We start from the raw sequence: 22,762 nt of genomic DNA on the forward strand, positions 1-22,762 counted from the left end.
TTAAAGCATGTTCGATTTCAGAAACATGAGTTTGTTCATATCTTCTGGACTGAGCAGTCGCCTCCTTTTGATGAGAAGTGCTTGTTCACACATATTTACACACCCGCTCCGGGCCCCCACGGCTGGAACAGCCAGGAGCCAGAAGGCGAGTTTGGCAAGTTTTGTGTGCTTTTGGGTCACGCACGACCAGTACTGGAAGAGATCAGGGGTAGCCTGGAAGAGGGGCTCCTGCAGGTAATCATACACTTCATTTTTCCCCAGCCGATCGTCTTCCTGAGCTGTGGGGTTCTCACCTGTGGCAGAACGGGGCTTCTTGGCAGTGGGCTCGAAGTCGGCTTCCTCGGTCCAGGACTCCTTGACCTCGTTGATGAGCTCGCAGACCTTGCCAATGATCTCCTCGTGCTGGTAGGGAGGCACAGGACGCAGTTTCTGCTGTGGGTCCAGGATCATGGCCACCTTGTGGGCTGGGTGCACTTTGAAATTCTCCTTGAGGGCCTCCAGGAAGAGGTGGCACAGCTTACTGACAGTGCCTGCGTCGTTGGCCTTGGCCGTGAACAGCTTCTCCAGCCTGACGTAAGTGGGCAGCACCAGCTGCAGGGTGGGCTGGCTCTCGTTGCTCAGCTCGATGACTGCCTGCTTCACTGGTGTCAGGATGGCTGCCAGGTTGCTGAGCAGATGCTTGTTGAGGCTCTGGATGAGGTTCATCTTCTTGGCCCGGCTGTAGAATTCACAGATCTGTTCATAGCGCTCATGCACCAGCAGCAGCGAGTCCGTCACTGAGTTCCAGCAGGGCGGAGGTGATGTTTCCTCTAGCGACCCAAAAGTCTCCTTGGCGAGGCCCGTGGAGCCAGCCAGGTCCTCGCACACGTTGAGCAGCTCGATGACCTCATGCATGCTGCGGGCCTGCAGTGTCCGCTTGCTCAGCACACTCTGCACCACCGAGTTCAAGGCACAGGCTGAGCAGCGAAGGCACATGCCGGCCTTGGAGAAGGCGGATGCACTCACTCGGCAATCCGTCACGTACACTGTCCTGATCTCCGACATCACAAACTCTGACAGCACGTTCTGCACCCAGTGGTGCACCAGGTCACCACTGTCACGAATGTCTGCGCCCTTCACGCCCAGCACGTAGCTTTTGATGTGGTTGCCCTCAGCTTGGTAGGCTGTGAGGATGTAGCAGGAATCGGGGCCGACACTCTGCGAGTGGCATGTGACACCAATGCCTAGGCAGGCGTTGCTGCCCAAGGCACAGGTCACCTTCACCTTTACCTGGTTGTACATGCGCGGCAGGTGCTTCAGAGCCAGTGTGTTGAAGTTGCCCAGGATCTCAGTGACCGAGAAGGCCCCGTAGCGGGCACCACTGTCTACCAAGGTCTGGGCCAACTTCAGGAACTCCTTCCCGCTGACCACACTCAGTGCACCCAGGTCAGCGCACATGACCCGCAGCAGCCGCTCTGCAATGTTTTGCCGCTCCTTCTCGGGGATCATGCTGTTGGGTGGTAAACCACTGGTCGCGGCTGGCCAGAGACACAAAGAGAGATGTGATTAATTCCAGCATTCAAGGCTGTTTGGTCTGGCAGCAGTGAAATACTCTAAGCATCCAGTATTGGGAATGACAAATAGATTTCATCTTGCACACAAATTGGTGGTGCTGGCTGCTTTTAACGTGTGATGGGATCACAGTAATAACTTTCTATGATTGATATGTAATGGCTGCCATGGGCATGGAAACAGAATATAGTGGTATGTGTGTAACATACTTGCTGTACGTGTCATTCACCTAGACCTGTGACACCAACTAGCCTAACCTTCTCTATAACATACAGATCTTCAATGACTAAAATATGTGAGGCCACAGAGTCAGGAAAGAGCAGCCAACAGAAATTGTGGAGAGGTGAGTTCTAGCATTAATTGGTGATTCTGGCACTAATCGGTGCTTTCTGACCATAAAAATATCACCTCCTCTCCCTGGTCTGACTCCTGCCCATCTTGAGTTAAGAATTCCTGCAAACAAGGTCTTAGGTGTAAAAGTGCTCTGGAAACTGTTATGCCTCATCTTGCATCATCACAGGAAGCACAGGTGATAGGAGTGGGGACAGAGGGGAACAACCGGAGAGGGGGCTGGCAGGATCTCCACAACCCCCCTGGCTCCAGCCCTGGTTGAGAAGACCTACTGTTGTTGGCGCTGTTCCTCTGGGCCTGAGGTTTCCACTTCTCTTCCACAACAGCAGGTGGTGAGCGGGACTGGTTGGAGGTGATGTTGTTTTCATTGTCAGCTGTGGGCACAATGGGGACAGTGTGTCACCTTGAAGGATAAGAGGACGGTTGACAGACAAGTACTAGAGTGTAGTGGGTAAAAGTGCAGCGTGGCCTCTGGGGCTCAGGCCTGGGTTAAAATCCTGGCTCCTCCTTAGACAACTGTCTATGCTTGCAAAGCCTCTTTCCATCATTTGAAAAAATGAAGATAACCCCACGGACATTGCACAACTGCTGGAAGAACTAACAAGAGACAGTGCAGGCAAGACTGAGACCACAGTGCCTGGTACAGAGTAAGTGCTCAGAAAATGGGAGTCACATGTCCTGAGCCTGGCTGGGGACCCCGTGCCTACACACAACTGCAAAGTCCTTGCTCTGAAATGGGGGGAAGGGAGTGCCAGTTATACCCCAAGTGGCCAAAAGCACCTCACACTCCCTTCTTTAAAGTGTGCTTTTTTGTCTTCTCAGTATATTTACTAGAAATTTAATTAAATGAACAAAACAAAGCCAAAGCCCCACATGATATGAAATCCTAAATTTTCAAACCACTCACTGTAAGATACAGAAACAGAAGTCCAGATAGAAGAAAGGATTTGCCCAAGATCAAACAGAAAATGGTGGCAGGGTTGGGACATAATATCAGGTCCCTGGCTGCTGGATGCTTCCTCCATATATTTCTCTAGTTTTTGTTAATTTGCATATAAGCAATTGTATCCAGTTATAAATAAGTGCCATATGCCTATTCTCCTCTATGCATGGCTACTCCTTGACCTTTTCATAGAATCACTTCTGAATAGAAATGGTCTGAGTCACATTCCTGTCATTACAAATGCCCACACAGACTTCTATTATACAATATACCACAGCTTGCTAACCATACTTCAAGTGCTAGGTTTCTGGTCTCTGCTGTTTCCAGCACTGCAATTTGCTATGAACCTAGCTGCCTAATTATGATATTGTGCAAAAACGAGGGTTCTTCAAAAAGTTCATGGAAAGATTCATATTATCTTTCGATTCTATTTTTCCACAAACTTTTTGAAGTACCCTCATACACATTTTGGTCTTTGTCCCTGGTTCCTGGCACAAAGCTACTAAAACGTTTGTAATTTCCCAAGTGATTGAACTTTCATACTCCACCCCCTGACTTCTGGGGAGGGGAGGGACTACACATTGAGTTGATCACCAATGGACAACGTTTTAATCAATTGTGCCCATGTAATGAAGTCTCCATAAAAACCCAAAAGGATGGAGTTTGGAGAGCTTCTGGGCTGGTGAACACCAGTGGAGGTGCTAGAAGGATGGCATGCCAGAAAGGGCATAGGAGCTCTGTGCCACTTCCCATATCCCATGCCCTATGCATCTCTTCCTTTGGCTGTTTCTTAGTTGTATCCTTTTAATAACATAGTGGTCGTCTAGTAAGAAAATGGCTTTCCTGAGTTCTGTGAGCCATTTCAGCAAATGATCAAATCTGAAGAGGAGGTTGTGTGAACCTCGGATTTATAGCTGGTCAGTCAGATGCACAGATGACAACCTAGACTTTTGACTGGCATCTGATGTAGGGGCAGTCTTGTGGGATGGGCCCTTAACTTGAGGATCTGATGCTATCTCCAGAAAGACAGTGTCAGAATTGAGTTAAACATCTAAAAGGCTTAAAATAAATGAACAGAACATGAACAATGTCAAACAGTTTAATACACACACACACAAACTGGAAGTCCTAGAAAAAGGGAATGGGGCAGAAAATTTCAAAGAAATGGCTGACATTTTTTCAGATTGGATGAATACTATAAACCTAGATTCAAAAAGCTCAATGTACCCCAAGCAGAATAAATATATAAAAAAATCACTTACGCACAGCATCATAATCAATTGCCGAAAACCAATGAAAAGAGAAAATCTTAAAAGTAGCTGGGGAGGGGGGATTATGTACAGACAAACAAAAATAAGAATGACAACAGACTCTGCCCCAGAAATTATGCAATCCACATGGCAATAGAATAAAGTACTAAAAAAATTGTCAACCTAAAATTCTAAACCCAGTGATAATATCCTTCACAAAGGAAGATAAAATAAAGACTTCTAAAAAAAAAATCAGACCAGCTTTATAAAAATACTAAAGGAAGTTCTTCAGGTCTAAGAAAAAAATGACATCAAATATGAATCTGGATCTACAAAAAGAAATGAAGGGTACTAGAAACTACACCTGTGGGTAAATTTTTAAAATGTTTCTCCTTATTTTTAACCTCTGTAAAAGATACTCAGTGGAAAATAATAACAACGAATTACAGCAACTGTATATAAAAGCAAACTGTATGACAACAACAGCACAAAGGCCAGGATGGTGAAATAGAAGACACTGTTGAAAGGTTCTCACGTGATATGAAAAGTAGGCTAATATTATTTGAGGGTGGACCATGATAAATTAAAAATATATAGTTTAAAACCCAAATAAACCATAAAAAAACCTAATAAATCAACTGTGGAGATAAAAATGAAATCATAAAAAATTTTCAATCAAAACCCAAGGAACAAAGAACAAAGAGATGAACAGCAAACAAATAGAAAGATGTCAGATTTACATCCAACAATACTGCAATTATATAAATCCAAATGGTCTCAACATTCCAAAGAAAACTCAGACATTCTCATACTTAATAAAAAACAAGACTCAATAATACACTATCTATAAGAAGCCTATTTAAAGATAAAGGCAAAGACAGATTAGAAGTAAAAGTCTGAATAAAGATAGATCACGTGAGGAGTAAATTTTTTAAAAGCTGGGGCTCACTCCCAAGATGACGGACCTACTGGGATCCATCCTGAGCTCTATGGAGAAGTCGCTCAGCCATGGTTACCTGGAAACTTGGTGCAAAGCCGGAGAGCAGACTGCACGTCAGAAGAAACTACAGAGCAGGAGAAACAACAGAAAGTGGAGTTTCGGAAAAGGATGGAGAAAGAACGTCAAATTTCATCCAAGACAGTGGACAGATCAGGAAAACGTTTTAGCAGATGAACAAGACAGTGAGGAGCAAACTACACAACAGGGTGGAAGGAGCTGGTCTGACCTCCTTCCTTCTCCTTTGGGGAAGAACCTAAGTGTTGCTATGTCATGATCTTCAAAAAGGAGTTTGCACCCTCAGGTGAAGAGCTCAACACCTACCATCGTGGAGATGAGAGGGACCCCCAGAAGGCTGAAGGGAAATGGAAGCTGAAGGAGCTGGCCCAGCGGTAGGATGTAGCCCAGCAGGGACTGTGGTGGTAAGCCCACCAGCGACTACAAGGACAAGTACAGCCACTTTTCCAGCAAGGGAGCAGTCAAGGATGTGGCCCACATGCTACAGGCCAACAAGATCTATGGTTGTGTGGCAGTGGCCAGCAAGAAGGACACAAGCTCTTTTTTTTTGTAATGTTTTCCCTAGCTTTAGGTCAGGATAATGCCAGCCTCATAAAATGACCTAAAACTAGAGAAAATCATTACAAAAAAAGAAACTATAGACCAATATCCCTCCATAAACATACATGTAAAAATCCTTAACAAAATACCAAATATACCAATATATTTAAATATACCAATTAAACATACCAATATATTTTAAAAACCCAGCATAATAAGTGGAGTTTATCCCAGAAATGCAAGTTGGGGTTAATAATTGAAGAACAATCAGTATAATTCCTATACTGAGAGAAAAAGAAGAAAAATAATCTTAATACATATTAATAATACACATTAAAATTGACAAAATTCAACACCCATTTATAATACAAATTCTCAGCAAATTACAAAGAGAAGGAAATTTCCTCAACCTGACAAAGGGCATCTTAAAAAAAAAACAAGTTTACTGACTTCAGAAAAATAAAAAGAATTGTAAGGAACTACTATGAACAATAGTATTACATTAAATAGTAACAAATTAAATAACCTGGATGAAAAAGACTAATTCCTAGAAACATAAGCCAAGAAAACTGATTCAAGTAATAGAAAAGCTAGATAGACCTATAGAAAAAGACTGAATTAGTGATCAAAAACTTCCCACAAACAAACAAACAAAAAGGCCCCATCCCTGATGGTTTCACTGGTGAATTCTATCACATGTTAAAAGAACTCTTCACAAACTTCCAGAAAATAGAAGAGGAGGAAACAACTTCCAAATTCATTTTTAAAAGCATGTTTTATTCTGATATCAAAATCAGACAAAGAAATCACAAGAAAAGAGAACTACAGCCTCATAATAACCCTTAAGAATACAGAAACAAACATCCTCAATAAAATATAGCAAGCAAATTAAGCAACATATATAAAGGATATCTACACCATGACCAAGTGGGATTTAATCCAGACTACAGCATTAATTTAACGCAAAAAAATCAATGAAATATACCATATAAACAATATAGAACAAAAATCGCATGATAACCTCAATAAATACAGAAAAAGCATTTAACAAAATCTAACATTCTTTGATAAAAACTCTCAGAAAACTAGAAATTGAAGGGAACTTTTTCATTCTGATAAAGGGCATCTACAAAAAACCAATAGCTAATATACTTAATGGTGAAACACTGAAAACATCCCCCCTACGATCAGGAACAAGATAAGAATGTCTACCTCTCATCTCTTCTATTCAACATGTATTAGAAGTTATAGCAGAGCAATTAGTGGGGAGAGGGGGAAGGCATCTAGATTGGAACAGAAGTAAAATTATCTCTATTTGCAGATGACATGATTGTGCATATAGAAAATCCTATGGAATCCACCCACATGCACAAGACTATTAGAACTAATAAACAAGTTCAGCAAGGTTGGAGTATACAAGATCAATATAGAAAAAATCAATAGTATTTTTTCTACCGTAGTGATGTGTTTATCACTCCAAAAATTAAATTGAGAAAATAATTCCTTTTATATTAGCTTTCAAAGCCATAAAATACTTAGGATAACATTAACAAAAGATGTGCAAGACTTGTACACTAAAAACTAAAAAGATTGTTGAAAGAACTCAAAAGACCTAAATAAATGGAAAGATATTCTACATCCACAGGTTGAAGACTTACTATTGTTAAAATGGCAACATCTCCCCAAACTGATCTTGATTTAACACAATACTTATGCAAGTTCCTATTTTTGTTTTTTGGTTGTTTTTGTTTTTGTTTTTTGCCAAAATTGACAAGCTCATCCTAAAATTCATGTGCAAATGCAAAAGATGCAGAATAGTCAAAACAATCTTGAAAAAGAACAAAGTTGGAGGACTCACACTTCCTGATTTCAAAACTACTACAAAGCTATAGTAATAAAGACAGTATGGTACTGGCTCAAGTACAGACACACAGGTCAATGAAAGAAAACTGAGAATACAGAAATAAATACTCACATTTACCGTCAACCGATTTCTGACAAGGGTACCAGGACAATTCAATGAGGGAAAGAGCAGTCTTCAACAAATGGTGCTCAGACAACTGGACCCACATGTAAAAAAGTGAAGTTGGATTCCTTCCTCACACCAGATATAAAAATTAACTCAAAATGGAATATAGACCTAAATGCAAGAGCTAAAACTATAAAACTCTTATAAGAAAATATACGAGTCAATTAAATCTTTGTGAGATTGGGCTAGCAGTGGTTTCTTAGACGTAACACCAAAAGAATAAATGATGAAAGAAAAATTAGATAAGTGAGCTTCATCAAAATTAAAAACTTTCATTCTTCAAAAAACAGCGAAAAGAAAGTGAAAAGAACCCACAGAATGGGAAAAAATATTTGCAAATCATATATACAGGGGTCTTATATCTAGAACATACAAAGAACTTTTACAACTCAATAATAAAAAGATAAAATAAATAAAAATTAAAAATGGGCAAAGGATCTGAATAGACATTTCTCCAAAGAAGATGTGCAAATGGCCAGTAAGTACATAAAAAGATGCTTGACATCATTAATGATCAGAGAAATGCAAATCAAAAGTACAATGAGATACCATTTCACATGTACTAGAATGGCCATAACCAAAAAGTAAGATGATAAAAAATGTTGGCAAAGATGATGGAGAAATCAGAACCTCATAAGTTGTTGGCGGGAATATAAAAATGGCACAGCCACTTTAGGAAACAATCTGTCAGTTCCCCAAGTGATTCAACATAGAGTTACCATATGACCCAGCATCTCCACTCCTAGGTACATACCCAAGAGAGTTAAAGACATGTCCACACAAGGACTTGTACATGAATGTTCACAGAAGCTTTATTCTTAATAGCCCCAAACTGGAGATCCAAATGTCCAATTGGTAAATGGATAAACAAACTGTGATATATGTAAACAAAGGAACACTACCCAGCAATATAAAAGAATTACTGATAACACAGAACATGGACGAATATCAAAAGTACACTAAGTGAAATAAGTGAGACATAAAAGACTAAATACTGCATAACTCCACATATATAAAATTCCAGTACAGGCAAAACTATAGTGAAGGAAAGAAGACAGAGGTTGCCAGGAGTTGGTGAAAGTGATTGGTTGCAAAGGGGCATTAGGGAATGTTTCAGGTTAATGGTTATGTTACATATGCTGATTGTGATGGTAGTTAAATAACTATACATTTGTCAAAACCCATCAAACTGTACTCTTAAAACTGGTACATTTTATTTATGTAAATTGTCTTAATAATCTGTTTATGTAAATTGTCTTAATAATCTGATTTTAATATAGACTGTAAAGAAACCCATTAAATTGGTAACAGTGATTAGCTTTGAATAGTGAGATTATGACTGATTCTTCATTTTCTAACTTTTCTGCATTTTTCCAGCACAGAGAATGCATTTCCTTTACCAGACAGACATTACATTTACAAAGGGGAAACAAATTTTACAATAAAACGCAGCCTTACTGTGGACTTTATCCACCAGAATACAGAGATCTGAAAGCCCTTGCTTAATGTGAACCCAACTCTGTGGGGTGTGACACTGAGTTAGTCACTTCAACTCTCTGGGCATCAGTTTCCCCTCCCCCATCCAAAATGCTGGGGCTGGATAAGCTGCAGAGTAATTCTCTTACTCTCTGCCCTTCCACAAGACTTGGAATTGTGATTATTCAACCTAGCATTAGACAACAATGTCTAGTATTGGTTGATTTAGACATTAGTTTTGTCCGTACCCACAGATCCTGCTCTTGATACAAGTGAGATACTCAGTAAAAGCTCTGTGAAAAGGTGATTTATAGATTGAGATGAAAATAAGGCTTACTTCATGTGGCTATCCCTGTGTGCCCTTACACACACACACACACGGGCACTCCAAAAAGTTCGTGGAAAAGAAGAATTAGAAGATAACTCGAATCTTTCCATGAGCTTTGTGAAGTACCCTTGTACATCTAAAGGGCTGGATACAAAGCTAGAGTAAAGGCTGTTTCCCAGAGAGACCACCGCAGGGAGGAGAAAGCAGGTATTTTGGACAGGAGGCAGAGGAAGATGCACCTGCTGCTATTGGGTCTTAGAACGCACCACAGCCTTCAATACTTTACATGTCATCTCTGGAACCCTCACCCAATGCTGTGGAGAATATCGATAAACCCACTTCACAACGAAGCCCAGAGGGGCGAAGTGGTTCAAAGGGATTAGAAACCAGGTGTGCACACCACCAAAACCCTAACACCGCGAGCTGCCAATTTGTTTGCCACCTGGAAAGTCCCCACACCCCTCCTAGCTGCAGCCCTTCTGACTGTACTTTAAGAAGGGGCCTGGAAGGTGTGACCTCTGAGGGAGTCATCTCCACTGATCTTCCAGGAAGGTCCACCTGCGGCTGCACAGGGTGGAGGTTGCACGTACAGGATCTGGAGTTCACTTGCAAGGCTGGAATCTTGGTCTGCCGCTCTGATTGCATAGCCTTGGGCAATATACTTAACCACTTGTGCCTCAGTTTCCTCTTCTGTAAAGTGGGGCTAATATAAGCACTTAACTCACAGGGTTGTTCTGAAGATTAAATCAGTGATTATGTGGTAAAACTCTGAGAACAAGGCCCGGCACCAAGTAAAACTACCTAACACCAAAGGATGTTAGGTAGTTTTTAAGAGCTATGCAACTTTGGGCCAATGATTATGTTCTCCGAGCCTCAGTTTCTTCATCTGTATGATGAGGATGAAAATGTCAACTACCTAATAGGTTCATTCAGGAAGATGTGATGAAATAACCTATGTAAAGCTCAAAGACACACAGTAAGAACTCACTAAATGTTAGCCATCTTTAGTATTATTAACACCTAAGCACACTCCTGAACTGTCACCAGGGCAAGATGGATTTTCCTTCAGCACAGAAAAGGAAGTTTATTAGTGCAAATTACCCTGTGCCATTCAGCAGTCTCTTAATGAGATTGGTGTGATTCGAGGCTGATCCTCCTTATCAGTGGCACTGTGAACTGCGCAGCTCACGACGCTTAATTTCTCTCTATGGAGCCAATCCTTTAATCCCAATTCAGCCTGGCTGGGATTCAGCCTGGCTTTGCACTGGATTGCCAGCGAGGTATTCTCTGGCAGCACTGGACCAGAACAAAGCAGCCCACAGCTCCTCCCCGGAAAACAAGTCAAGGTGCTTGGGAGAAGTGGGGCTGACTCAAGGCTCGCATCCATTTGCATTTTAATAGCCTCGTCCTCCAGCTGCCCAGAGATGGGAAAGCTTCAGCACCCAGACTCTTCCCTAATTACTGCTCGGCTTCCAGAAGCTAGCAGGGGGCAGGTGGAGTGCCAGGTTGTGGGAGTCTCCCGACTACGCAGCCTTCCAACTGCTGTCACTAGCATGGGGCTCCTGGTTCCCCACAGGTTGAGTCTAAATGCCTTGAGCTGGCATTCAAGGCCTTCCCTGGTGAGGAATGTTGATGGCAAAGACAAGCGGGATGCACCTGTCACAGAAGCTTGGCGCGAGGATATCAGCTGGAGATTTGGGGTTCACGTGCCCTTGTTTCAGAGATAAAGACAGCTTCCTGCCTGAGGCCACACAGCACCAAGGCACACCAGTTAGAGCAGGACTGGAACTCAAGTGTCTTGGCTGCTACTCCAGAGCTCTGTCCTGATTTTAAAGAAGTCATTAGAAATAAATAATAGACTGTCCCCCCCAAAGATCATGTGAATTAGTGACTGCTGTACAGCAGACCCTTAATGCATATTATATATGCTGAAATTGAGTGAATGAATGAGTGAATGAGTGAATGAATGAGTGAATGAGTGAATGAATGGAGAGTAGGCTAACAGAACAGTGCCCAGCCTCAAAGAGATTCTAGTCCTGTAATGCTCTGCCCTAGTTGGGCCAGACCTGGAGTATATGAAAGATTTGTGAGCCTGAGAGGAATACAAATAATAATACTAAAAACAACAACCGTAGAAATAACAGCAGCTACCAATCACTGAACCACCCTTATGTGTCAGGCACTTTCCACACATCATTTCTATGCCTCTAGAGGATTACTCTGAGGGAGGGGGTGGAGGGACAGCTAGCTGCTTCCCCCAAATTCCTGTTTCCCTTTGCAGTGTCCACCTGTCCCCAGGCAGTGGCTCTGGAAGGGGAGAGGGGAGAAGAGCTGCATCCCCTACGGGCCACTGGGCCCCTTACCTGCGTGGGACTGCATGTGCTCCAACAGGTTGTTGTAGAACTGGAACTGGATCCCACAGGCGCCACAGGTGTAGGGTTCTGTGGGGAGAGAGGGGGACGCCGTGTGAGGGGCAGAAGAAACCCGGACGCCTTTCTGCTGGGCTGCAGGCAGCTTTGAAAGTGGGAACCCAAACACGCACTGGGTCTTTGTACACACTTGGGGCTCTGGGTCTAGCCTGACTCCCCTGTCACTAAACCAGTAAGGGAAAGACTGCGGGGAGGAAGGAGCGACGGTGAGAAGAAGACATGTGGATAGAGACCATCTGATTCAATCGAGCAGATATTTATTGAGTGCTTACTGTGTGCCAGGCGCTGTACTGGGCACCTGGGATGGGCACGGGGGGAGAACATCAGTGGACCAAGAGCTCTCTTAGGGCAGAGGCTGTGCCTCAGCTGCTCCCCGCCAGCTCCCCACCTGTGCAGCCACACAGAGGTCACTGTTTGCCGAGTGAACAAATGAATGAATGTATGCACGAACCAAAAACAAGAACACCAAAAGCACAGCAAAGGGAGGGGAAAAGAAGAGAAAAGGGTAAGAAGTGGAGAAAGCCAAAGAAAAGCAAGAGGATTCAGGGATAAGATGGGGAAAGGGAAGACGGAGGGAGGAAGGATGACAGGAGTGGGACCGTGGGTATGAATGGCCTTTCTCTTCAGCTCTGTGTTCCCAGCACTCACGTCAGTGCCCGGCAGAGAGGGGGAGGAGAGGAAGGAAGAAGGGAAAGGAAGCGGGTGGAAAGAAGAGCAAGGAAGAGAGAGGGAAGAGGCTGAGATGGCACTCGGAAGAGGGGTCCTGAGGCTGCCCCATGACCGGGAATGGGAAGGCCTGTGTTCCTGCCAGCATCCAAACTCCTCCACCCACCTGGGGCTGGGCCCTCCGTCTGCCTCTGGCAGCTGCTGGTCTGCCCGAGAGGGCTGAGAGCCTGTGGCCGGCTGACTTCATTCCCTGCCCTGCCTCGCCCTCTCCAGCCCCCCACCGGGCCCTCACTTACTCTGCAGGAGAGGGAAAGGATTGGAAATCAGGGGACTTGCAGTTTCTGCAAAAGAGAAACAGTTTAGCTAAGTCTCTTCCAGTTCTGCAGTTCTGTGATGATCGTTATTTCTATTCTTAATGACCTGTGAGCCAGATAGGGCTCTCGGAGGAGAGGGAGCACCTGAGAGCCAGGCTCACAGTCAGGGGGCTGGGGGGCCAGGGGGAGGCCGGACACAAGGCCACTCCCTTTAGAAAATCTGGGTTTCCTGTGGGTGCTGGGGCCACTGGTCAGGGCAATAAGGCAGGACCATCCTTCTAGGGCACCCTCAACTCTGAAAGAGCCAGGCCACGTGAGGAGCAATGAGAAAATGTCCCTGTGTGGCCACTGCCTACTGCAGGACAGGGAGCTGGAAGCTGCTTCCAGGCTCTGGCACCAGAATGGGAATGTTTGGTACCAAACACCAGAGCAGCCACAGAGAGGGGCTGTGCATGGAGGGCTTCTGCTTGCTGGCATCTCCCCCACCTCCTGGCATTGCAGAGGCACGGCTGGTGACTCACACACAGCGGGAAGCAAAGCGGGGCCACGTGGACCAAATGGGGAATCCTGGCTCCACCACTTACAGCCTGGAGGACCAGGGGCAACAATCAACCTCTCCTGAGCCTCAGTTTCCTCATCCGAAAAGTGGGGATAGCAATAACACTGACCTCCATGGGGTTGTGGTAAGAATGAAAACAGGTAAGACACATAAAGCTCTGAACACATGCCAGGCACACAGTAAACGCTCAATAAATGGTGGCTGCTAGCAGCAGTACTTGATACCATCACTACCGATCATGAATAACAGCTCTGGTGGCAGGAGAGGCACAAGGGGTGCAGCACAGTGTGGCCGAGAGCATGGTGCACACCAGCAGACCTCGGTTCCAGTCCCGGTGCTGTGACCTATTCCTGCATGACCTTGGGCAAGTCACTCCATCACCTTTAGGCCTGCCTCTTGGAGAGGCTGTGCGGGTTACACCGTTCAAAACCTCACCCTGTTCAGCAGGGCACTCATCAAGTCACTTGGCTTACTTAAAAAACAAACAGAACCAACAAGCACCATCAAAAGACCCAAACATCTGAGTGCGTAATCTGTGCCAGGCACTCGCTGAATGTTCACAACCACCACGGGGCTATGTGTGCTGTTCAAGCCACTTCACAGTGGAGGAGAAATGAAGAGACCAGCCTAAGTCACCAGCTAGTAAGTGGTGGAGCTGGGGTTCCAACCTAGCCTGGTGACCAGAGCTGCAGTTCCTATCACTAGGCAGAAGCCCCCACGCTAACGTCTGTGCCCCTGGCTACTTGAAAGAGTCCCGGATGGTTGAGCTCTGTGCATCACCTGTCTACACCCAAGCAGTGCCCAGCACAAGCCCAACACCTAGTATTTGGTGAATTCAACTTCAATTGCACAAGAAAGTGAGTGGGTACCTTACCCTAATGAAACCATAATGTCAGAATTCCTTCCCCTCCTGCTTTGGCTGTCACTGTACAAACTGGTTTGCTGTGCCTTTCTCAGGCAGAAGCTGCTCGTGACCATTCAGGGCCCTGCCAGGCTGACCCTGGGTCTGGTGGGGAGAGCGGTTCTTTGCGGCTATTCTAGAGGCTGCCCAGGTCCTGCACCAGGCAGCCATCAGGGGGCACCAAACACCACCAGGAACCTCAGGCAAACAGACGAGCTTGAAGGGAACTTTGCTCAGATGGTCCCAGGTCCAAAGTGGGGCCAGAACGCGGGGCCTCTGGATCTTAGAGCTCCCTCTACTGCACCCCTTTTACCTCTTCTGGAAAGAAACCAACTGTGGCGTTTACCTTAAAAACACAGCAATGGCTCTCTTAGGCCGCACCACCTGGCGGAGCTGATGCTGCAGGTCATGGGGAGGGGGTGTTCCTCCCTCCATGGGGAAGAGACAAAGTGGGGCCCAGAGAGATGTCCCTGGAAGAAAAGCCCCTCCTGCTTTTGCCTGGCCCTGGTCTCCCTCTAATTCCCTGTCCCCAGTCCCCTCCCAATGAAATCCAGCATGCACCACAAATAACGCAGCCCTTGGAGTGCCAGCAGCCACTGCCAGGGAGGAGCGGATGCAGGTGGCAGCTGCAGCACCAGAGGGCTGTCGTGGGCCACACTCACCGTTGGAGTTCTGTGAACTGCTATTCGTCTCTTCAAAATGGTTTTGTGCTTTGCCTTCTACTCTCCGACTAAAAGCACTTTCTGCTGGGTGGGGGACAGGAGAGAGAAAGAGAAAACAATGACAATCGGTCAGCACTAGGTTGTGGGGACATGTGGATGGGGCCCCTGGGGCTGGGTGAATGCCCAGGACTCTACACTGGGGGAGCCTGGAGCAAGGGGCTCCAGGACCCCACACCATACCTTCCCAGCTCCTCAGGCCCAGGTGGCCCAGGCATGGGGGGCAGAGCCTGCCCAAGAGCACACAGAAGAAGTGGAGCCAGTGAGCAGATGGCAAACAGGTCTGGGTCTCCCATCTTTGGCTCCTGGGAGCCACATCTGCAACACCGTCATTTGGACCTACCACTCACCACTCCCTCTGTCAGACTGCTGCCACACCCCCCACAGAGGAGCAAGGAGGACAATGGCCTGATTCCTGCTAGTGGCTCTGGCAGAATAGGAGGATCAGAAGGCTGATTCCAGCCCTGTGAGCCAGGTGGCCCTGGGTGGCAGGGAGGGCGTCCTGGGACCCAAGGCATGACTGGGAGAGCCAGGCTCCCCCTGAGTGATTTCTGGGGCATCTCTGCTTACAAGGGGGCACCTTCCTAAGTGGCTCTCCCTTTCCCAGGTGGTCTTGGGAAACCCCGTAAGGCTGAGAAGGTCTAACCAAGTGGAAAACCATGAATGTCTCCCCCACTCCCACCTGCAGAAGTCACTGAAACACGATATCCGAGTTGGAAGATAACCCAGCTTTTCCAAGGTGCTCTTGGCACAGTGGGCACGAAATGATCCAGGAGACAAAGGCTTCAGGAACAAGTCAGTGGGGGATGTGCAGCGGGCCCAGTCTCTTTCTTAAGGAGAAACAACTTCCCTGAGCATATCAAAGGCTCTGAGAAGCTCAACCACAAAAAGACTCATTTAGCTTTATTTAACCTAGCCTTTCCCAGACATATTGAGGGTTCCCACAGAACCCCATTTAAAAAATATTAGGTTCCCCCCAAAACGGTGATCCTGGGAACCCACTCTGGGAAATGTCACTCTCATCTGGTCCACCCTACTCTAGAAGGCCCAGTGCTTAGATGGTACGCACTGGGGCTCCAGATGATCGTGGGGATGATAGAAAAGGAGGCCAGGGGCAGCTCCCACAAGCCTGGCTCAACTCCTCTCCATCTTCCCACCCCACAACACCTCCTGATACAGCCTCCTTCCTGCAGAGACTACTGCTAACACAAGGACGAGCCTCCCTTCAAAATGTGCCTCTACTGGGAGCCTGAAGACAGCATCTGCAAATAGGCAAAGAAGGCCCCTCAGTTCTCTGCCTAGGGACAGGGGAGGGAGCTCTCATTTATTGAGCACCTACTATGTACCAGGCACTGGTTCAGACAACTTACATCCATGCTCTCCCTTAAAACCTCCCAATAGCCCTATGAGGGCTACACTGACATTCCCATTTTACAGGTGAGAAACAGGAAAGAGTGAGATTATCAAGCTTCCTGGGGCTGCATGTGCTCCTAAACCTCTGAGCCGGCAGAACAAGACTTCATTCTTGGGGCAGGTGCTTCCTCAGGTCTGGGGTAGGAAAGTGATTCCCTTTTCCACCTTAATCCTTGTGTATTGCAGGGGGATTGGTACTCATCTGTGAAGGATTTTTTGTTCTGACCAACACATCGGTAGAACTTAACACAACTGAGGTTACAAACTCTTACAATTAGTCTCCTGTCGTTCAGCTGGTAATACGAATTTTGAACACATGAGTGGCACGAGGTGAAGTCCCATGCACAGGCATGCTCACACACATGAAGAGCCACTTAATCCAGAACAATGAGGGTGGTGACAATTTCTACCTCTAACATGCACCGTATCACAGCCCCTGCAGGTTCCTGCTCCCACCCTGGTGCCCTCTGACCTGCCCATCTGGAAAATCCAGATGTGACCCCCATCACAAGTCTTCCACATCCCATAAAAGCAACTCAAGGCAGGTGCTCACTGGAAGACACCGAGGTTCAAAAACTGCCACGTACCACACCAGCCCCTGCAGGCAGTTCTCTGCAGAAACTGCCACCGTAAAAACTCCCAGCCACAAAGCTCAAGAGGAAAATCAAAATTTGAAAGCCATGATTCCATTATTTAGTGGAACCAATATCTACTACCAATGAGACTGTGATGACCGGGTAGTCTGTTTCTAACTAATTTATGACTACTGTTGTAAAAACACAACAGTTACTGGCTTTTTTCAACATGGTACCTGAAAAACCATTACCTTCAAGGTTGAGTAACTACTCTCCTTTTGGGAGATCTAAGCACCATAAACACATCTTCGAAGAACCACACCCTTGCTTAAAATTAGCCTCCTGAACCAAAGAGCAAAGGCAAGCACAGCTAATCACTAGGCAAGGTCATCAGTCACCCCATGAACCTAGAGGTTCATTTACCTGAGTTCTCAACTTGATTGCTTTTATATTGAATGGATGGCTTTGGCCTTCTGAGGGCAACTGAGAGGCCTGCGGTCCCAGAAGCACCACGTCCTCACTCTCCTGCATGCCTAGCAAATCCAGGCAGGTGGCCTAAGGCTTGTCCCACCCAAGTATGAAACTAAGGATTCCTGACAGCTGGTGCTCAGCACACAGTGTGTCTTACTGGTTTTCCTGGAAGAAATGACTGCAGTAAAAAAATTATTTTGGCAGCTGGCCACTACAGGGATTGAACCTGGACCTTTGTGTTATCTGCACCACGCTCTAACTGACTGAGCTAACCGGCCAGCCTTGTTGGGAACTTTTTACTGCCTGTTCACCCTTCTGGAGCCACAGCCCTTTTCTTCACAGACTCGGGAAATGCTGGAGCTGGCTCCCACCTGCAGGGCCTGTATCTCATGGAGGGGCTTCACAGGTAGTGCTAGGTACAGGGAGTCAAGAGAATAGAGCTCCAGGTCAACCATCCTGCTGCACGGGGAGCAGTTCCTTATTGAGATGAGTTTTTAAGATGGAGTTTTCTGAAAGGTGGGAGATGCAAATCATGCCAACAAGGTCCAGGCAAGTGACATAAACAGATGAACTGGGCTTGATATAAGACAGACAACAGTGGGATCACAATGAGAAATGACACCTGCCATGTGGCCACTGTGTTGGAGAGGCGATAGGGAGTGGTGGGGACTGTGTAAAACCGGAGAGCCCACTCCCTGTTAAATGAGGCAGCCAACTGCTGCCCTGCAGGAAAGTGGGCCCAGGACTGCCAGATCTGACTTTTCAATGTCAGATAGAAATAAAAGTTTTAACTAAATCTCCTAATGTTCAAATATGAGTAATTAATTAAAAATTTTTTTAAACCTTGTGAAGACCAAATAAAAACAGGCCCTCTTAGGCCATGATTTGAGAAAAAATCTTCTACTACTTAAAAAGAAATGTTTGCAAACCTCCTTGTACAACCCTCTGATTTAGGGTGAGAAAACCTGACTCAGAGAGGTTGGGTGGCTTGCCACTGTCACACAGCCAGCCAGAGACACAGCTGGGACCCACATTTGTCCCATAGCACGATGGGACCCTCACTCTCGCTCTTGCAAGGGAACAACGACCCTGGCACAGCTGTGGCAGGTAGAAAGAAGGGTGGGGAGTGGAGGAAGTGTGGGGGTGACATAGGCCATTGGTACCTGCGGTTGCCTTGCTTGCTGGAGATCCCGAATTTGGAGTGCGGAACGTCTGGGTTTGAGTGGCCGGAGGGGTGCGGTGTAAGAGGGTGGCGCATCGGACCACGGAGGCCGGAGCTTTTTTCCCCGACTGGTTCGTCTGGGTCTTTGCTGCCACGAAGCGTGGAGACGGCGAGACCTCCGGATGCGAACACTCAGAGCCCGTGTCTGGATCGTCCGGCGGCTCCCACCCGGGGGCGGTACCTGAGAGGGTCACGCTCTCAGTCCCGGAGGGCCCGCGGGGCCAGTGCAGTGAGTGGCCTTTCACCCACAGGCCCCCGTGATCAGAGTTGGGACTGTCTCTGCTCAGCCTCTTCTCATTCCACAGAGAGCAAGGACTCTCACTCCCACCCAGAGCCTGAGAAAGTCTGGGAGTCTAGAACCTTCCCCAGATTCTCCTCGAGGGAAGCCTGACTGCCAGCTCATGCTTAGCCCACCGTGCAGGTCGACCATAACCCTTGATCAGCCCAGTCTCTGAGTATCTGAGAACTCAGCCTGTGACCCAGGCTTAGGGCATTTGAATTAGTTAACCCAGGCCCAAGCGCATTTTCTAGAATGTTGGCTTCTAAGTCCTTTCTCCTTCAAAGGAAGGCTGGCTTGGAAGTAATGATAGCAAGCAAATCGGCAGGGACATGCTGGGGTTGACTGGTGGGGGTGGGGGAAGATGGAGGGGCTGCCATTGTCCCCAAAGTTTCAGGGGAAGGGGCTCTGTAGTTCCCTGTGGGCACTGACTGGGAATTGCTGCTCTCGGGGGATAGTGCTTCACCCAAAGCCTAAGGCCTTGATTGAAATAAGTGCCTCAGTCCCCTGAGGTCGTTCGGGGAAGCTTGTGTCATCCAGGCCCCTGCCTCCCTCACCTGAATTCTCTGCAGAAGCTGGGGTCGTTGAGAACCAGGGTCTGACTCTCAAGCGGTTCTCGCCTCCAGTGGTCTTGGGTGAGCAGCAGTCTGCCTCCTCCACAGGCACTGAGTCACCACCAGTGGTGGCAGGCCCCTGAACCTGGCCACGCTCCCACATTAAAGACACAAGAGGAGGGGGCGGTGGTCCTCATTCAGAGATCATGCAAAATCTGTAACTCTCTCCTCTGAAGGCAGGAAGGGGACTAGGCAGAGAGGGGAAGGGACCCCTCTGGTCCTGACCAGGGGCTGGCAGAAACCTCAGGAATTAATAACATCCTGAGAGCACAATCTTGACTCAGTGCCTGGCCCCAGCACTGACCAGCCCAGACAGGACCTGGCTGCTGCTTCCTGCCTCTGGGGGTGGAGGTGGGGCCTTACCATATCCCTGCTCCCAGGACAGCTTCCGTCCTGGGCATCGGAGACACCACCCACTGCTTTCAGAGCCCAGAGAAGCAGGACGTGGGGCCCTGCCCAAGATCACACAGGAAGTGAGTGACAGCAACAGGAAGCCACTCTACCGTCCTCTGTTCACTACCCTGCAGCACTGAGGTGAGCTCTGAGGACTCTGGCTGCCCTCCTGCCCTTTGAAGGGTCACCCACTCCTCCACCGACCGTGGTGACCAGATGCCAGGAGTCGAGTTTTTCAGTCATGGCCCCCTTAAACAAGCCTTCATCTGCCCCACAAGGAAACCCCCAAGGCCTTAGTCTGCATAGACTGCAGGTGTCCCTTGCTACATGAACTCCCGCTCTGGACTCTCACTTTCTGAGACAGGAACTGGGAAGGTCTGGGTGGAGAAGGACACTTCTACATATTCCCTCCCGCACTCCCTCCCTCTCTTTCTGAGCCAGGGATCTCAGAGTCCCCTGAGCCCAACCAGAGGGATGGCTTTTCTAATAGTTTCCAGTAGTTTTTAGCCACAGACTAAACTTCCACCTTCAGCACTGTGTAGGTATCCAGAGTCCGTCTCTGATTTTTCCACTGCTTCCCTGCGTGAGGCATAGCAGCAGCTGTGGTCCCACCTCTGAATCCCAGCTCCATGACCTTTGGCCTCCGCAATCAAAGACTCTTTACTTTCCCTCTCTGGGGCTTTGTTTCCCCCACCTCACCTCCACTGATAATCGCTGGGTGACCATCTCTGTGCTACCAGCCTCATGGGGATTTTGTGAGATCCGAGAAGTCACAGAAACATACTGAATGGTAAACTGTGCTTCATATGTAAGTGGCTATTGCTGGTGTATTTCAGAGATAAGAAAACCAAAGCCCTGAAGGGTGAATAAGTTTGTTTGTGGCCACACAGAAAGTCAGTGCTGGCCTGAGACAAGGGCTCAAGTCTGCCAGCTACTCAATGAGGCCTTTGCATAAGGCCATGTGCCCCAAACGCACCACCCCCACCTTATGGCACTAACTGACATATTCCAGGGAGCCTGGCACAAGGACAGAGCTCCTAAGCAATAGCCTGAGCAAGCTGTTTTCCCTCTGAGGCCTCAGTCTCCATCCCTGCAGAATTCTTTCTAGGAGCCCCTCCAGATTAGACCTTTTCACAGTGGACCTGCTGTATAAATCCCGGCATTTGGTGGGAGACAGGCTCTGTCCCTGGGGCAGGAAGCTCAGAGACACTCATGAAGTACATGACAGAATAAACCTGGGGGTATCACATGTTTGCTTCAACCACCCCCCCTGGGACTTGCTCCAGCTTCCCCCCAGGCCACTCACCTCCTCACCTTCTCACATCCTACAATACCCTGTCTCTTTCAAGCTCAGGGCCTTTGCACATGCTATTCCCTTTGCCTGGAACGTTCTTCCATCCAATTCTTGACTGCTGGTCCTGTAACACTACAACCAAACATCACTTCCTCAGGGAGTCCTGCCTGATACCTCCCCATCTGGCCATTTATCTGTCAGTCTCTTCTCCTGTTCCCTTCCAACAACTGATTGCTGTCGGTAATGACACACGGGGAGACCTTTGATCGATGGCTCTTTCCTTATTGGCTTGTACGCTCTGCGAGGGCAGGAACTCTGCCAGTGTGGCCCACCCATATATTGAATGGCATATTTCCTGAAACACAGTTAGTACTCAGCAGGTGTTGTCGAATCTGTGAACCAATGCACGAATGGCCAGAAATGTAAAACTCAGAACTGCTGAAGTAGAGCACATCAAAGATGGGATGCTCAGCGACAGGACGTAATTGTGCCATGAAGCTACCTCACATGTCATCCTCCCATTGACCCCAAGGATACAAAAGGCAGATGGGGCCACTGAGGCTCAGAAAGGTACGAGCACCACTTCAGGGTCACAGAGTGGGTCAGGGCTGAATCAGGATCAAATTCCCAGGCTCAGGACTCATTTCAATTAACAGTTTGCTCCATCCGTTGACCTCACATGGAATGCTGTCATGCTAAAACTCCTGCCTAAGCTGTCACTGAGAAAGGATGAAAGAACCTCAGGCTGGCTGACTTCCCTTGAAGGAAACACATACGAGATATTTACACATAAGAGATACCTAGCCAAGATCTGGAACCAACCTAAATGTCCATCAATAGATGAGTGGATAAGGAAAATGTAAATATACACCATAGAATATTGCTCTGCCATAAAAAAGAATACACTTCTCCTATTCACAACAACATGGATGAGCTTGGAGAAACTTATGTCGAGTGAAACAAGCAAAGCACAGAGGAATAAATACCACATGTACTCACTCATAAGTGGGAGCTAAGAGAGAAAGAAAGAAGGAAAGAAAGACCACAGTGGTGCATTGGACTTGCAGAGGGAGAGAACATACCTAGGGATACAAAGTGGAGTGGGGAAAGAGGGATAGGGAGGGAGGTCGGGTATAACTGGGTGGGGGACACAGGGTATAATTGCAATTTATGGTAATGGGCATGCTGCCAGCATGGATCTGGCCATCACATCTTGGGAATGAGTGGTGACAATCAGCTTTGTACCCCATGAATATTTATAACCAATTAAAAAAAAGAGAGAGATACCTAAAAAATAACAGAGCACTGTGCTCTCTCCTTTCTGGAAAGCTGTAAATTTAACTGCAGGAAAAAAAAAATGAGAGAATAGAAGGATTTGAGAAAAGTAACCATATATCTGAGAGAGAGGAGAGACCAGGCAGTATGCCTGAAA

The 22,762-nt window shown here is 47.1% G+C and overlaps 1 protein-coding gene and 1 pseudogene across 3 annotated transcripts in view; one reads left to right on the top strand and one right to left on the bottom strand.

The window, feature by feature from the left end:
* ZNF618 (zinc finger protein 618) overlaps positions 1 to 22,762 on the bottom strand; it is a 57,925-nt gene continuing 35,163 nt past the window's right edge. For 2 of the 3 annotated variants that reach the window (XM_063082468.1, XM_063082467.1), the window contains 5 exons: positions 18,694 to 18,933; positions 15,015 to 15,098; positions 11,847 to 11,924; positions 2,175 to 2,276; positions 1 to 1,517 (listed from right to left, as the gene is read on the bottom strand). In XM_063082468.1, the coding sequence (XP_062938538.1) occupies positions 1 to 1,517; positions 2,175 to 2,276; positions 11,847 to 11,924; positions 15,015 to 15,098; positions 18,694 to 18,933 (2,021 nt within the window). The remainder of the gene's footprint in view (positions 1,518 to 2,174; positions 2,277 to 11,846; positions 11,925 to 15,014; positions 15,099 to 18,693; positions 18,934 to 22,762) is intronic. The other variant, XM_063082469.1, reaches the window with a different exon arrangement.
* LOC134366108 (sperm-associated antigen 7-like) lies at positions 5,052 to 5,663 on the top strand (annotated as a pseudogene).

This window comes from Cynocephalus volans, chromosome 17, assembly GCF_027409185.1.
Source record: "Cynocephalus volans isolate mCynVol1 chromosome 17, mCynVol1.pri, whole genome shotgun sequence".
In the NCBI taxonomy this organism is placed as follows: Eukaryota; Metazoa; Chordata; class Mammalia; order Dermoptera; family Cynocephalidae; genus Cynocephalus; species Cynocephalus volans.